Raw genomic sequence first — 17,740 nt, 5'->3', positions numbered from 1 at the left:
CAGACATATCAGTGTGGATGACGGATCACCACCTCAAGCTGAACCTCGGCAAGACGGAGCTGCTCTTCCTCCCGGGGAAGGACTGCCCGTTCCATGATCTCGCCATCACGGTTGACAACTCCCTTGTGTCCTCCTCCCAGAGTGCTAAGAACCTTGGCGTGATCCTGGACAACACCCTGTCGTTCTCCACTAACATCAAGGCGGTGACCCGATCCTGTAGGTTCATGCTCTACAACATTCGCAGAGTACGACCCTGCCTCACACAGGAAGCGGCGCAGCTCCTAATCCAGGCACTTGTCATCTCCCGTCTGGATTACAGCAACTCGCTATTGGCTGGGCTCCCTGCCTGTGCCATCAAACCCCTACAACTCATCCAGAACGCCGCAGCCCGTCTGGTGTTCAACCTTCCCAAGTTCTCTCACGTCACCCCGCTCCTCCGCTCTCTCCACTGGCTTCCAGTTGAAGCTCGCATCCGCTACAAGACCATGGTGCTTGCCTACGGAGCTGTGAGGGGAACGGCACCTCCGTACCTTCAGGCTCTGATCAGGCCGTACACCCAAACAAGGGCACTGCGTTCATCCACCGCTGGCCTGCTCGCCTCCCTACCTCTGAGGAAGCACAGCTCCCGCTCAGCCCAATCAAAACTGTTCGCTGCTCTGGCACCCCAATGGTGGAACAAGCTCCCTCACGATGCCAGGACAGCGGAGTCAACCACCACCTTCCGGAGACACCTGAAACCCCACCTCTTTAAGGAATACCTGGGATAGGATAAAGTAATCCTTCTAACCCCCCCCCCCCTTTAAAAGATTAGATGCACTATTGTAAAGTGGTTGTTCTACTGGATATTATAGGTGAATGCACCAATTTGTAAGTCGCTCTGGATAAGAGCGTCTGCTAAATGACTTAAATGTAAATGTAATGTAGTTATATGTAACCTGTAAAGTATAAAATATACTGTCTGATGTAGTTATATGTAACCTGTAAAATATCAAATATACTGTCTTATGTAGTTATATGTAACTTGTAAAATATACTGTCTGATGTAGTTATATGTAACCTGTAAAATATAAAATGTACTGTCTGATGTAGTTATATGTAACCTGTAAAATATACTGTCTGTTGTAGTTATATGTAACCTATAAAATATAAAATATACTGTCTGATGTAGTTATATGTAACCTGTAAAATATACTGTCTGATGTAGTTATATGTAACCTGTAAAGTATAAAATATACTGTCTGATGTAGTTATATGTAACCTGTAAAATATAAAATATACTGTCTGATGTAGTTATATGTAACCTGTAAAATATAAAATATACTGTCTGATGTAGCTATATGTAACCTGTAAAGTATAAAATATACTGTCTGATGTAGTTATATGTAAGCTGTAAAGTATAAAATATACTGTCTGATGTAGTTATATGTAACCTGCTTCTTTTGAAGTGTGTTGAGACTTGGTCCATTTTGTCCAAAATCCATTTTACAATCCTAAACAATGAGAACCTTGTGATTGTAATCCCGTACCTCTGTGGGTCCTTGAGCAGGGGCCGTCTGTTGTACCAGAGATGATCCAGCGACTCCGAGGCCCCGTGTCTCTGGACAGCACCAGATCATTGTTGTCGTTGACGTGGAGGTACAGAGTCTGTCCTTTCAGGGTGAGCAGTGTGTTGTTACTACACTCCCACTGCTGAAGGTGGCTCTTCTCATCACAGTCAGAATTCACCAGGGTACTACCCTCTGTCTTCCCAGAAACCCCAGCACACTTCCTAATGTTGGTGTAGTAGAGACGTCCCTCTGACACCCAGCGTGCCAGCTCCTGTCTATTGCCACTTGCTGCATTGAAGAGATTGAAGGGACCGTCTACAAAGAAAAATTACAACAATCACTAACCAGCATTGAAGAGATTGAAGGGACCGTCTACAAAGAAAAATTACAACAATCACTAACCAGCATTGAAGAGATTGAAGGGACCGTCTACAAAGAAAAATTACAACAATCACGAACCAGCATTGACATATTAGGCAAACATTTGAACACTTTAATTGAACCCTCTTTCATGAGGACTTTTTAACAGTCGTATGGCTACATAACACTGTCATAGAGCTATATAACACTGTCATAGAGCTATATAACACTGTTATAGAGCTATATAAAACACTGTCATAGGGCTACATGACACTGTTATAGAGCTATATAACACTGTCATAGGGCTACATAACACAATCATAGGGCTACATAACACTGTCATAGGGCTACATAACACTGTCATAGAGCTACATAAATCCTATTAAGGCCAGGCACCACACTCTCATAGGATATTATTTTTCCTTAATCAATATCACAATCAACTTTTACCAGTTGAATGTAAACACAAATCTACTACTTTTTAGTATAAAGAAAATCTGCAGCATGCTATTAACATATGCAAATTAGGCATTCTCAATAAATATGTGCATATTTGCATATGGCGGAAATCCATTTTTCTGGACACTGGATGAAGTCAGACTGAATATTTTGTTTTTTGTTAAGACACTCCAGATTTAGACTTGTTCAGAGCAGATACTGAAAGCCAACTTAAAAGATACCAAAAACAATTTAGTCCAATCAATGTTGGTAAAAATCATGTGGCAATTCCTTGGGACTGATTTCTCTCTGTGTGTGTGTGTGTGTGTGTGTGTGTGTGTCTGTGTGTGTGTGTGTGTGTGTGTGTGTGTGTGTGTGTGTGTGTGTGTGTACTTGCGCAACAATGAACAAGCTAAGTTAGCTAGCTAGTTAACATCAGCTTACGAGGTTACATCCAGGCTACGTATTGAACTTCCTCTCAGGCCAGTGGAACAACATAGTAACGTATGGTTAGATCAGACTCGCTGTTTCTCTCGTTCAGGTGTTGACACAGAGAGGCGCTATTTCCCATGCTAGGATGTTTTCCCTGGGAGATACATTCAGCCACTTGTGAATTGAGTGAAAATTATGAAAACACAGAGAGACTAAAGATAAAAATGATAAAATAATGTATTTTTTATTGGTAAATTATTTGGGGAAGCGTGGCTTCCCTTGGCATCCATGAATACACGTCACTGCCCACATATACAATACAATTGTCTATAAGGTCCCTCAGTCTAGTAGTACATTTAAAGCACAGATTTAACCACAAAGACCAGGGAGGTTTTCCAATGCCTCGCAAATAAGGGCACCTATTGGTAGATGGGTAAAAAAAAAAGCAGACATTGAATATCCCTTTGAGCATGGTGAAGTTATTAATTACACTTTGGATGGTGTATCAATACACCCAGTCACTACAAACATACAGGAGTCCTTCCTAACTCAGTTGCCGGAGAGGAAGGAAACCGCTCAGGGATTTCACCGTGAGCCGAATGGTGACTTGAAAACAGTTACAGAGTTTAATGGCTGTTATAGGAGAAAACTGAGGATGGATCAACAACATTGTAGTTACTCCACAATACTAACCTAAATGACAGAGTGAAAATAAGGAAGCCCGCAGAGAATAAAATATTTCAAAACATGCATCCTATTTGCAGAAACTAAAGTAATATTGCAAAATATGTGGCAAAGAAATAAATGTTTTCTCCTGAATACAAAGTATTATGTTTGGGGCGAATCCAACACAACACATCACTGAGTACCACTCTTCATATTTCAATCATAGTGGTGACTGCATCATGTTATGGGTATTTTAATGTAATTTTTTTTATTTAACAAGGCAAGTCATTTAAGAACAGATTCTTATTTACAATGACGGCCTACCATGGCCAAACCAGTGCACCGCCCTATGGGACTCCCAATTACGGCCTGGATTTGAACCAGGGACTGTAGTGATGCCTCTTGCACTAAGATCTAGTGACTTAGACCGCTGCGCCACTCGGGAGCCCACTCGCTATGCTTGTAATTGTTAAGGACTTGGCAAAACTCAGAAACTTTTTGTCCAAAAATGATGCAGAAAAATGTATCCATGCTTTTGACACTTCTAGATTACTGGAATGCTCAACTTTCCGGCTACCGAGATAAAGTACTAAATAAACTTCAGTTAGTGCTAAACATGGCTGCTAGAATCTTGACTAGAACCCCCAAATTTGATCATATTACTCCAGTGCTAGCCTCTCTACACTGGCTTCCTGTTAAGGCAGATTTAAAGGTTTAACTGTTAACTTACAAAGCATTAATGGGCTTGCTCCTACCTATCTCTCCGATTTGGTCATCTCTTCAGTAGGTCCTACGACTGAGTGTAGTCTGGCCCAGGGATACGAAGCTGAACGGAAAGGCACTGGAGCGACGAACCGCCCTCGTCTCTGCCTGGCTGGTTCCCCTCTCTCCACTGGGATTATTTGCCTCTGACCCTATTACGGGGGCTGACTCACTGGCTTACTAGTGTTCTTCCATGCTGTCCCTAGGAGGGGTGCATCACTTGAGTGGGTTGAGTCACTGACTCCTTGCTGTCCCCAGTCCACCTGGTGCTGCTGCTGCTCCAATTTCAACTGTTCTGCCTGCAGCTATGGAACCTTGACCTGTTCACCGGATGTGCTACCTGTCCCAGACCTGTTGTTTTTGACTCCCTCTCTCTACCGCACCTGCTGTATCTAACTCTGAATCCTGAGGTGCTGACCTGTTGCACCCTCGACAACCACTGTGATTATTATTATTTCACCCTGCTGGTCATCTATGAACGTTTGAACATCTTGACCATGTTCTGTTATAATCTCAACCTGGCACAGCCAGAAGAGGACTGGCCACCCCTCAGAGCCTGGTTCCTCTAGGTTTCTTCCTAGGTTCCTGCCTTTCTAGGGAGTTTTTCCTAGCCACCGTGCTTCTACATCTGCACTGCTTGCAGTTTGGGGTTTTAGGCTGGATTTCTGTATAGTACTTTGTGACATTGGCTGATTAAAAAGGGCTTTATAAATACATTTGATTGATGAACAACATTCCTGTTTCAGGTGTAACCTAATAACCAACGAGATAAACAACATACCTGTTTCAGGTGTAAACTAATAACCAACGAGATAAACAACATACCTGTTTCAGGTGTAAACTAATAACCAATGAGATAAACAACATACCTGTTTCAGGAGCCCCCAGGGTGGTTTGAATGAAGAGCATCAGTACAGTTATCATGATGGTTGTCATGGTCCCAGTAGGGTTGTGCCTGACATACAGACCTCCTACAGCAGAGTGGAGTGTTCTGTACGACTGGGTCTGCTATTTATGAACCATGAAGTTCTCTGTCACATGACATCTTTTTTTCTTCTCTATCAATGGATGTTGTTGTGACATTTCAACACTTTTCTGGTGAATGGGAGGTGCACTGACACCCTCGATCAGCCAACATTTACTCACTATGTCAGGGTTTACGATTCGCTGAAAACACTGTGGTGTTAAAAAAATATAAGTTCTGTGTATTTTAAGCGGACCACAAGTCATGAGACAATAGTCAATTTCTGGGCCCCGAATGGCATCCTATTCCGATATAGAACCCTGTGGGCCCTGGTGAAAAGTAGTGCACTACAAAGGGAATAGGGTGCCATTGAGGATTTAAATCACTAACCAATGTCTGTTCATCCCAACAGGTTAGATGGTTATTACAACAATGTAAAGTAAGCCTACGTGTCATCTCATTAGCTACAATAACCAGCACAATAGGAGCATCCCAAATGGCACTCTATATAGTGAATAATAAGGTGCCATTTGGGACGCTACTCTATACCTGGCTAACGGCTAGCTGTCAGACTATATCTGGCTAACGGCTAGCTGTCAGACTATACCTGGCTAACGGCTAGCTGTCAGACTATATCTGGCTAACGGCTAGCTGTCAGACTACCTGGCTAACGGCTGGCTGTGAGACTATATCTGGCTAACGGCTGGCTGTCAGACTACCTGGCTAACGGCTAGCTGTCAGACTATACCTGGCTAACGGCTAGATGTCAGACTATACCTGGCTAACGGCTAGCTGTCAGACTATACCTGGCTAACGGCTGGCTGTCAGACTATACCTGGCTAACGGCTAACTGTCAGACTATACCTGGCTAACGGCTAGCTGTCAGACTATGCCTGGCTAACGGCTGGCTGTCAGACTATACCTGGCTAATGGCTAGCTGTCAGACTATACCTGGCTAACGGCTAGCTGTCAGACTATACCTGGCTAACGGCTAGCTGTCAGACTATACCTGGTTAACGGCTAGCTGCCAGACTATACCTGGCTAACGGCTAGCTGTCAGACTATACCTGGCTAACGGCTAGCTGTCAGACTATATCTGGCTAACGGCTAACTGTCAGACTATACCTGGCTAACGGCTAGCTGTCAGACTATACCTGGCTAACGGCTAACTGTCAGACTATACCTGGCTAACGGCTAGCTGTCAGACTATACCTGGCTAACGGCTAGCTGTCAGACTATACCTGGCTAACGGCTGGCTGTCAGACTATACCTGGCTAACGGCTAACTGTCAGACTATACCTGGCTAACGGCTAGCTGTCAGACTATATCTGGCTAACGGCTAGCTGTCAGACTATACCTGGCTAACGGCTAGCTGTCAGACTATACCTGGCTAACGGCTGGCTGTCAGACTATACCTGGCTAACGGCTAGCTGTCAGACTATACCTGGCTAACGGCTGGCTGTCAGACTACCTGGCTAACGGCTAGCTGTCAGACTATACCTGGATAACGGCTAGCTGTCAGACTATACCTGGCTAATGGCTAGCTGTCAGACTATACCTGGCTAACGGCTAGCTGTCAGACTATACCTGGCTAACGGCTGGCTGTCAGACTATATCTGGCTAACGGCTAGCTGTCAGACTATACCTGGCTAACGGCTAGCTGTCAGACTATACCTGGCTAACGGCTGGCTGTCAGACTACCTGGCTAACGGCTAGCTGTCAGACTATACCTGGCTAACGGCTAGCTGTCAGACTATGCCTGGCTTACGGCTAGCTGTCTGTTTAATAATTACCACTCTTTAAGGAACACACACTTGACCCTGACCCCAGGGAGTGAAACTAGTCTGTTACTAAAACATTTCTTGCGGACAGCTCTGATTCATCCTTGAGCACACAGAAAGAGAAGGGTGTGTGTGTTTGAGAAAGAAGAAGTGGTACCATGGGGCCCCAGGGAGCTATGGCCTCCACCACCCTGCACCCTCGAAGACGGGAAGAACAGAGGGGACGTGATTCACCAGAAAACAAGAAGCAACTGGCTGAGTGCTAAGGAGGACAAAGATCAGCTAGGTCTACTATCCTACTGAAACCTATAGACCAGCTAGGTCTACTATCCTACTGGAACCTATAGACCTACAGCTAGGTCTACTATCCTACTGGAACCTATAGACCTACAGCTAGGTCTACTATCCTACTGGAACTTATAGACCTACAGCTAGGTCTACTATCCTACTGAAACCTATAGACCTACAGCTAGGTCTACTATCCTACTGAAACCTATAGAACTACAGCTAGGTCTACTATCCTATTGGAACCTATAGACCTACAGCTAGGTCTACTATTCTACTGGAACCTATAGACCTACAGCTAGGTCTACTATCCTACTGGAACCTATAGACCAGCTAGGTCTACTATCCTACTGGAACCTGTAGAGCAGCTAGGTCTATTATCCTACTGGAACCTATAGACCTACAGCTAGGTCTACTATCCTACTGGAACCTATAGACCAGCTAGGTCTACTATCCTACTGGAACCTATAGACCTACAGCTAGGTCTACTATCCTACTGGAACCTATAGACCTACAGCTAGGTCTACTATCCTACTGGAACCTTCCCAGTAACATAAATAACATATCTACAAAAACAACAGGGTCCAGTACAAACCCTTTAGGAACACAGAATTTGACTTTGGAGATTTTTACTTTAATACTATGTAAGAACTTGTCCTTAAAGGCCAACCAAGTTTTCAGGCATGTTAAGCCATTTTTTATGAACAATAGTATTCTAGTGAATGGTGGGGTAGAGAACTGAACCTGGGACGCTGGTGTGAAAGGTAACCACCATTTGCAACGCTCCAATTGGGTTAACCCACATGGTAGGAATTGTAACGTGGCTCATATAGCAAGGATCGCTACAGTATCTAAAACAGCAGTGAAATGTAGGACAACAGCAATGGAAACTTAAGGACTATCAACCATCTTCTCATTTGTTTGTTATGAGTCTATATGGCTAAAGCAAAGCCAATAACACAGGATGATTAACACCAGAGCATTTGCTTCAACGGATAGAGTGATAGATAGGTACTGATTCATTGATAGAGTGATGGATTGGTACTGATTCATTGATAGAGTGATAGATTGGTAGTGATTCATTGATAGAGTGATGGATTGGTAGTGATTCATTGATAGAGTGATAGATTGGTACTGATTCATTGATAGATTGGTAGTGATTCATTGATAGAGTGACAGATTGGTAGTGAATCATTGATAGAGTGATAGATTGGTACTGATTCATTGATAGAGTGATAGATTGGTACTGATTCATTGATAGATTGATGGATTGGTAATGATTCATTGATAGAGTGATAGATTGGTACTGATTCATTGATAGAGTGATAGATTGGTACTGATTCATTGATAGAGTGATAGATTGGTACTGATTTATTGATAGAGTGATAGATTGGTACTGATTCATTGTAAGATTGGTACTGATTCATTGATAGAGTGATCGATTGGTACTGATTCATTGATAGAGTGATAGATAGGTAGTGATTCATTGATAGAGTGATAGATTGGTAGTGATTCATTGATAGAGTGATAGATTGGTACTGATTCATTGATAGAGTGATAGATTGGTACTGATTTATTGTAAGATTGGTAGTGATTCATTGATAGATTTGTACTGATTCATTGATAGAGTGAAAGACTGGTTCTGATTCATTGGTAGATTGGTAGTGATTCATTGATAGAGTGGTAGATTGGTAGTGATTCATTGATAGATTGGTAGTGATTCATTGATAGAGTGGTAGATTGGTAGTGATTCTTTGCTTCAACACTTACGATGCACAAAGACAGAGCTGCATTATCATCAAAACCACAGTTGGGCAATATTCAGGCAAACGCAATTCTAAGAACAACCAATAATACAGGGACACCACCCACACAGCAGAGAAGTTCAGAGGAAATGCGTGACGCTCTCTCATCTATCAGTATCACTTTCCTTTATGTGTCGTCTGATTTCCCACTGCATTATAGGTTGTTCTTAGAATTGTCTGCCTGAATATTGCCTAACTGTGATATGGACGATGATGCAGCTCTGTCTTTGTGAGTCTAAAGCGTTGAGGTGGACACATAACATCAGTACTGGAGACACAACATCCTGACATGAGATTGACAGTTGTTGGCCTTTCATAACATTGACTAAAAAGCTTTTTTTTTTAAAGCTAACCTGACTGATACCTCTAAGCCAGTAGGTAAAGTAGTGGACAGCTAACCTGACTGATACCTCTAAGCCAGTAGGTAAAGTAGAGGACAGCTAACCTGCCTGATACCTCTAAGCCAGTAGGTAAAGTAGAGGAAAGCTAACCTGCCTGATACCTCTAAGCCAGTAGGTAAAGTAGAGGACAGCTAACCTGCCTGATACCTCTAAGCCAGTAGGTAGAGTAGAGGACAGCTAACCTGACTGATACCTCTAAGCCAGTAGGTAAAGTAGAGGACAGCAAGCCTGACTGATACCTCTAAGCCAGTAGGTAAAGTAGAGGACAGCTAGCCTGACTGATAGCGCTAAGTTAGCTTTGGGAAACAACATTGAGAGACTGTGTATTGGTTGGACTCCCTGAGTTGTGTATCGTTCTGGCAACGGAAAATAACCCAACCACAATATAGCCGCTACCCCAATAAAATGTTTCCTGTCAACAAAGGCATATGTATAATCTCATCTTCTTACCAGATGTAAAGTGAAATGTGTCTATTGCTATCAAATCAAACAGATCAAGAGATATAATTTGCCCGTTATAGTGCCACCGTTTGGTCGATCTGAATCTGCTTGCATATGTTAATTCTTGACAGTGCTTGGAACATGTGTACCATGTTTTGTTACAATACCAATATCCATGTCTGATTTATATGCATTTATGTGCCAGGTCACGCCTATCTAAATGTTTATTGGTCAATATTGTTTTAGGTCTGGAAAATGTTGAGGGACATTGGTCCATAGATGCTATATATCAAGTATAGGTATTTTGGGGGTATTTTATTAGGATCCCCATTAGCTGTTGCAAAAGCAGCAGCTACTCTTCCTGGGGTTCCACACAAAACACAAAACATTATACAGAAACATCAAGACAAGAACAGCTCAAGGACAGAACTACATACATTTTTAAAAAAGCACATATCAATGCATACACAAAAACTGTCTAGGTCAATTAGGGGAGAGGCGTGTTGCTTTATCCATTTCTTGAAACCAGGTTTGCTGTGTATTTGAGATGGAAGGAAGTTCCATGCAATAAGGGCTCTATATTCTTTTTATTTAACCTTAATTTAACCAGACAAGTCAGTTAAGAACAAATTCTTATTTTCAATGACAGCCTAGGAACAATGGGTTAACTGCCTTGATCAGGGGCAGAACCATTTTTTTTCCCTTGGCAGCTCAGGGATTAGATCTAGCAACCTTTCGGTTACTAGTCCAAAGCTCTAACCACTAGGCTACCTGCCACCCCAGTATATAGTACTGTACACTTTATTTAATTTGTTCTGGATTTGGGGACTGTGAAAAGACCCTTGGTGGCATGTCTGGTGTGTTAAGTGTGTGTGTCAGATCTGTGTGTAAATTGACTATGCAAACAATTTGGGATTTTCAACACATTAAAGGTTTCTTATAAAAAGAAGAAGTGATCCAGTCAGTCTCTCTTCAACTCTTAGCCAAGAGAGACTGGCATGCATAGTATTTATATCAGCCCTCTAATTACAATGAAGAACAGAATGTTCCGCTCAGTTCTGGAACAGCTGCAGGTTAACTAGGTCTTTCCTTGCAGCACTGTACTACACAACTGGACAATAATCAAGATTAGACAAAGTTAGAGCCTGTAGACCTTGCTTTCTGGTGTTTGGTGTCAAAAAATTGTCCCTAGAATTTCTAAGCAAACGGCTGGAGGCAGGGCTTTCTCCTATAGAGCTCCATGTGAGAGATGCAGACTCAGTCTCAACCTTTATTAAGTCTTTACTGAAGACTTATCTCTTCAGTAGGTCCTATGATTAAGTATAGTCTGGCCCAGAAGTGTGAAGGTGAACGGAAAGGCTGGAGCAACGAACCGCCTTTGCTGTCTCTGCCTTGCCGGTTCCCCTCTTTCCACTGGGATTCTCTGCCTCTAACCCTATTACAGGGGCTGAGTCACTGACTTACTGGTGTTCTTCCATGCCGTCCATGGGAGGGGTGCGTCACTTGAGTGGGTTGAGTCACTGACGTGGTCTTCCTGTCTGGGTTGGCGCCCCCCTTGGGTTGAGCCATGGCGGAGATTTTTGTGGGCTATACTCGGCCTTGTCTTCGGACGGTAAGTTGGTGGTTGTAGACATCCTTCTAGTGGTGTGGGGGCTGTGCTTTGGCAAAGTGGGTGGGGTTATATCCTGCCTGTTTGGCCCTGTCCGGGGGTATCATCGGATGGGGCCACAGTGTCTTCTGATCCCTCCTGTCTCAGCCTCCAGTATTTATGCTGCAGTAGTTTATGTGCCGGGGGGCTAGGGTCAGTCTGTTACATCTGGAGTATTCTCTTGTCTTATCCGGTGTCCTGTGTGAATTTAAATATGCTCTCTCTAATTCTCTCTTTCTCTCTTTCTTTCTTTCTCTCGGAGGACATGAGCCCTAGGACCATGCCTCGGGACTACCTGGCGTGATGACTCCTTGCTGTCCCCAGTCCACCTGGCCATGCTGCTGCTCCAGTTTCAACTATTCTGCCTGCGGCTACGGAACCCTGACCTGTTCACCGGACGTGCTTGTTGCACCCTCGACAACTACAATGATTATTATTATTTGACCATGCTGGTCATTTATGAACATTTTAACATCTTGACCATGTTCTGTTATAATATCCACCCGGCACAGCCAGAAGAGGACTGGCCACCCCTCATAGCCTGGTTCCTCTCTAGGTTTCTTCCTAGGTTTTTTGGCCTTTCTAGGGAGTTTTTCCTAGGGAGTTTTTCCTAGCCACCGTGCTTCTTTCACATGCATTGCTTGCTGTTTGGGGTTTTAGGCTGGGTTTCTGTACAGCACTTTGAGATTTCAGCTGATATACGAAGGGCTATATAAATAAATTTGATTTGATTTGATTTGAAAAAAGCAGAGCATCTCTTTATTACCTCTAGACCTTTACAACCATTGAATCTAAATGTCCTCTCACTGTCAACTGCGTTTATTTTCAGCAAACTTAACATTTGTAAATATTATGTTCCTCTCAAGGTCTTGGCTCTTTCCAGAACAGCTACCTTGTCCTTGAACCTCAGGAACTATTGGCCTGGGCCTGTAGTGATGATTTCCCTCACTTTGTCCTCAGACGCCGTCCAGGTCTCATGTGGAGATTCTGCAAAACTGAAGACATGTTTATCAAATAACTCTCTGTAATTATTATTACGCGATTAAACTGATTAATCGTGTAACTGTAATTAACTAGGAGGTCGGGGCACCAAGGAAAATATTCAGATTACAAAGTTATAATTTCCTAATATAACTTTCAAATATTATAATATCTGATCCATTAGTCTTCTGATTAATGATGTATTCGTTTACCTTGTCAGTCTCATTCCAAACGTCGTAAATTGTTGGTTATCTGCACAAACCCAGTCTTCACTATGAGTCATCCATACATACATTTTCTTAAAATAATTTATTTACTAACTAAGTAATTCACAAAAATGCATAACAAACAGATATCGTTACAAAGAAATTATAAAGGAATGAGCCCTAGTGGGCTAAACCGGCATGGCGGCTTGTTAGACAAAAGGTTGATAAGAGTTGATAATTATAATGAACGCTCACTCATTCGGGAACAATTGAAATCAATATACACTGCTCAAAAAAATAAAATGAACACTTAAACAACACAATGTAACTCCAAGTCAATCACACTTCTGTGAAACCAAACTGTCCACTTAGGAAGCAACACTGATTGACAATAAAATTCACATGCTGTTGTGCAAATGGAATAGACAACAGGTGGAAATTATAGGCAATTAGCAAGACACCCCCAATAAAGAGTGGTTCTGCAGGTGGGGACCACAGACCACTTCTCAGTTCCTATGCTTCCTGGCTGATGTTTTGGTCACTTTTGAATGCTGGCGGTGCTTTCACTCTAGTGGTAGCATGAGACGGAGTCTACAACCCACACAAGTGGCTCAGGTAGTGCAGCTCATCCAGGATGGCACATCAATGCGAGCTGTGGCAAGAAGGTTTGCTGTGTCTATCAGCGTAGTGTCCAGAGCATGGAGGCTCTACCAGAAAACAGGCCAGTACATCAGGAGACGTGGAGGAGGCCGTAGGAGGGCAACAACCCAGCAGCAGGACCGCTACCTCCGCCTTTGTGCAAGGAGGAGCAGGAGAAGCACTGCCAGAGCCCTGCAAAATGAACTCCAGCAGACCACAAATGTGCATGTGTCTGCTCAAACGGTCAGAAACAGACTCCATGAGGGTGGTATGAGGGCCCGACGTCCACAGGTGGGGGTTGTGCTTGCAGCCCAACACCGTGCAGGACGTTTGGCATTTGCCAGAGAACACCAAGATTGGCAAATTCGCCACTGGCGCCCTGTGCTCTTCACAGATGGAAACAGGTTCACACTGAGCATGTGACAGATGTGACAGAGTCTGGAGACGCCGTGGAGAACGTTCTGCTGCCTGCAACATCCTCCAGCATGACCGGTTTGGCGGTGGGTCAGTCATGGTGTGGGGTGGCATTTCTTTGGGGGGCCGCACAGCCCTCCATGTGCTCGCCAGAGGTAGCCTGACTGCCATTAGGTGCCGAGATTACATCCTCAGACCCCTTGTGAGACCATATGCTGGTGCGGTTGGCCCTGGGTTCCTGCTAATGCAAGACAATGCTGGACCTCATGTGGCTGGAGTGTGTCAGCAGTTCCTGCAAGAGGAAGGCATTGATGCTATGGACTGGCCCGCCTGTTCCCCAGACCTGAATCCAATTGAGCACATCTGGGACATCATGTCTCGCTCCATCCACCAACGCCACGTTGCACCACAGACTGTCCAGGAGTTGGCGGATGCTTTAGTCCAGGTCTGGGAGGAGATCCCTCAGGAGACCATCCGCCACCTCATCAGGAGCATGCCCAGGTGTTGTAGGGAGGTCATACAGGTATGTGGAGGACACACACACTACTGAGCCTCATTTTGAGTTGTTTTAAGGACATTACATCAAAGTTGGATCAGCCTGTAGTGTGGTTTTCCACTTTAATTTTGAGTGTGACTCCAAATCCAGGGTTGATAAATTGGATTTCCATTGATTATTTTTGTGTGATTTTGTTGTCAGCACATTCAACTATGTAATGAAATAAGTATTTAATAAGATTATTTATTTCATTCAGATCTAGGATGTGTTGTTTAAGTGTTCCCTTTATTTTTTTGAGCAGCATATATATTTACGCTCAGTGTGTTGTCGGGATCTTTGTTGAAAAGTTTGTTCTGTTGGAGAGGTTGTCCTCGTGTTCTCTCTCTCTCTCGGTTAGAATGGATATTTCAAAGTGACATTCATTAATGTCGTTATAGGACAGATGTATCGTCGGTCTTCGCGTTCAATGATACCGAATTCCTAGCTGCAGACTAGTAATTAATATCAAAGACTTGTTATTATTCTGTCGGTATCAATAGTCTAAGACTTTAACTTGTTGGGGCTAAGGGGCAGTATTTACACGGCCGGATAAAAAACGTACCCGATTTAATCTGGTTACTAATCCGACCCAGTAACTAGAATATGCATATACTTATTATATATGGATAGAAAACACCCTAAAGTATCTAAAACTGTTTGAATGGTGTCTGTGAGTATAACAGAACTCCTATGGCAGGCAAAAACCTGAGAAGGTTTCATGCAGGAAGTACCCTGTCTGACAAGGTGTTGTTGTTCTTGCTTCTGTTTATTGAAGAGTCAGGATCTTAGCTGTAATGTGACAGTTCCTACGGCTCCAATAAGCTCTCAGAGCCCGGAAAAAACATGAACGATGACGAGGCAGCCTCAGGCTGAAACACATTATCGCCTTTTCCAAGTGGTCAATTAGAGGACAATGGAATTAGGCGCGTGCCTGATTCGACCCCGTGCAGTATTTTCCTTCGGCTGTTAAGCTAATTGCAGATTCCCGGTCGGAATATTATCGCTTTTTTACGAGAATAATGGCATTAAAATTGATTTTAAACAGCGGTTGACATGCTTCGAAGTACGGTAATGGAATATTTAGAAATCTTTTGTCACGAAATGCGCCATGCGCACGACCGTGATTTACCATTCTGATAGTGTCTAGAACGCACGAATAAAATGTCGCTGATGGAACATAACAATGGATTTTTTGGGACCAAACCTACATTTGTTATTGAAGTAGAAGTCCTGGGAGTGCATTCTGACGAAGAACAGGAAAGGTAAGACCATTTTTCTTATAGGAAATGTGATTTTGGTGAAGGCTAAACTGGGTGGGTGTCTAAATAGCTAGCCCGTGATGGCTGGGCTATGTACTTAGAATATTGCAAAATGTGCTTAATCCGAAAAGCTATTTTAAAATTGGACATATAGAGTGCATAGAGGAGTAATGTATCTATAATTCTTAAAATAATTGTTATGCTTTTTGTGAACGTTTATCGTGAGTAATTTAGTAAATTCCCCGGAAGTTTGCGGGGGGTATGCTTTTTCTGAACGTCACATGCTAATGTAAAAAGCTGGTTTTTGATATAAATATGAACTTGATTGAACAGACATGCATGTATTGTATAACATAATGTCCTAGGTGTGTCATCTGATGAAGATCATCAAAGGTTAGTGCTGCATTTAGCTGTGGTTTGGGTTTATGTGACATTATATGCTAGCTTGAAAAATGGGTGTCTGATTATTTCTGGCTGGGTACTCTGCTGACATAATCTAATGTTTTGCTTTCGTTGTAAAGCCTTTTTGAAATCGGACAGTGTGGTTAGATTAACGAGAGTCTTGTCTTTAAATAGGCCCTCTCCTATTCTCGCTATACACCAAGTCACTTGGCTCTGTCATATCCTCACATGGTCTCTCCTATCATTGCTACGCAGAAAGCACTTTTTTTTATTCACTTTTTCAAAATTTGACTCTTGGGTGTTGACATTTGCAATATGAAAATTCACAGTGGAGCGTGCTCGCCACCTATAGGATTTTTGGGGTGTGACACTTGGCATTTGCCATATGAAATTTGCAATATGATTTGGATGAATGTGGACAAAATTGGGTGGTATTGTCCATTGGGTGTATGATTTGTACAGTGCTAATATGTTCCCATTCATTTTTGTCTATTTGGAGGGGGTCTTCCCTTACTGTGCCTACCATGGTGACCACGTGTAATGGGGAATCAGGGTTCAATTACGGAGAGGGAGCCTGACAAACAGCTGACACATCCAAGGAAGGCAGCAGGCGCACAAATTACCCACTCCCGACTCGGGGAGGTAGTGACGAAAAATAACAATACAGGACTCTTTCGAGGCCCTCTAACTGGAATGAGTACACTCTAAATCCTTTAACAAGGATCCATTGGAGGGCAAGTCTGGTGCCAGCATAATCAATCCTTATGATCTTTTTATCATAAATATTCAATAATATTTCAACCGGATAATACTGTTTTCATTAGTCGCGCTCATGGCCACGCGCAATAAACAACTCATGGCTTTCAGCTGAGCCACTTACTCTCAGTGGTTTTATTCTCTCCCTTTCACAATAGAAGCCTGAAACAACTTCTAAAGACTGCTGATATCTACTGGAAGCCTTAGGAAGTGCAATCTGACCCCACAGACACAGGATACTGGATAGGCATTCACTTAAAAAACTACAAACCTCAAAATTCCCACTTCCTGGTTGGATTTTTCTCAGGTTTTTGCCTGCCATATGAGTTCTGTTATACTCACAGACATTATTGTAACAGTTTTGGAAACTTTAGAGTGTTTTCTATCCAAATTGACCGATTATATGCATTTCCTAGCTTCTGGGCCTGAGTAACAGGCAATATACTCTGGACACACTTTTCATCCAAACTTCCCAATGCTGCCCCCTATCCCAATGAAGTTTTAATCAAGAACGAAAGTCGGAGGTTCGAAAACGATCAGATACTGTTTTAGTTCCAACCATAAACGATGCCAACTAGCAATCCGGGGGCGTTATTCCCATGATCCGCTGGGCAGCTTCCGGGAAACAAAGTCTTTGGGTATGGTTGCAAAGCTGAAACTTAAAGGAATTGATGGAAGAGCACCACCAGGAGTGGAGCCTGCAACTTAATTTGACTCAAGTTGTGTTGATTAAGTCCCTACCCTTTGTACACATCCCCCGTCGCTACTACCAATTGGATGGTTTAGTGAGGTCCTTGGATTGGCCCTGCCGAGGTCGGTCACGGCCCTGGTGGAGCACTGGGAAGACGATCAAACTTGACTATCTAGAGGAAGTAAAAGTCATAACAAGGTTTCCATAGGTGAACCTGCGGAAGGATCATTAACGGGTTGCCAGCCACCGGTGCAGGGCTGTGCTCTAAATACAAAAATCTGCTGTGGGTTGGGTAAGGTAGGGTGCTCACGCCTGTGGGCCGGTGAA

At 43.3% G+C, this 17,740-nt stretch overlaps 1 protein-coding gene across 2 annotated transcripts in view; it reads right to left on the bottom strand.

Moving 5' to 3' along the window:
* The window catches only part of LOC115184562 (macrophage mannose receptor 1), a 72,602-nt gene extending 67,105 nt beyond the window's left edge, over positions 1–5,497 (bottom strand). For both annotated transcript variants that reach the window (XM_029745428.1, XM_029745429.1), the window contains exons 1-2: positions 5,075–5,497; positions 1,527–1,862 (exon numbers count right to left, since the gene is read on the bottom strand). In XM_029745428.1, the coding sequence (XP_029601288.1) occupies positions 1,527–1,862; positions 5,075–5,141 (403 nt within the window). In that variant the 5' untranslated portion in view covers positions 5,142–5,497. The remainder of the gene's footprint in view (positions 1–1,526; positions 1,863–5,074) is intronic.
* Positions 5,498–17,740: the final 12,243 nt, after the last annotated feature.

Source organism: Salmo trutta, unplaced genomic scaffold (assembly GCF_901001165.1).
Source record: "Salmo trutta unplaced genomic scaffold, fSalTru1.1, whole genome shotgun sequence".
Lineage (NCBI taxonomy): Eukaryota > Metazoa > Chordata > Actinopteri > Salmoniformes > Salmonidae > Salmo > Salmo trutta.
The sequence above is the reverse complement of the archived record's forward strand: the minus strand, read 5'-3'. Positions and strand labels throughout refer to the sequence as shown.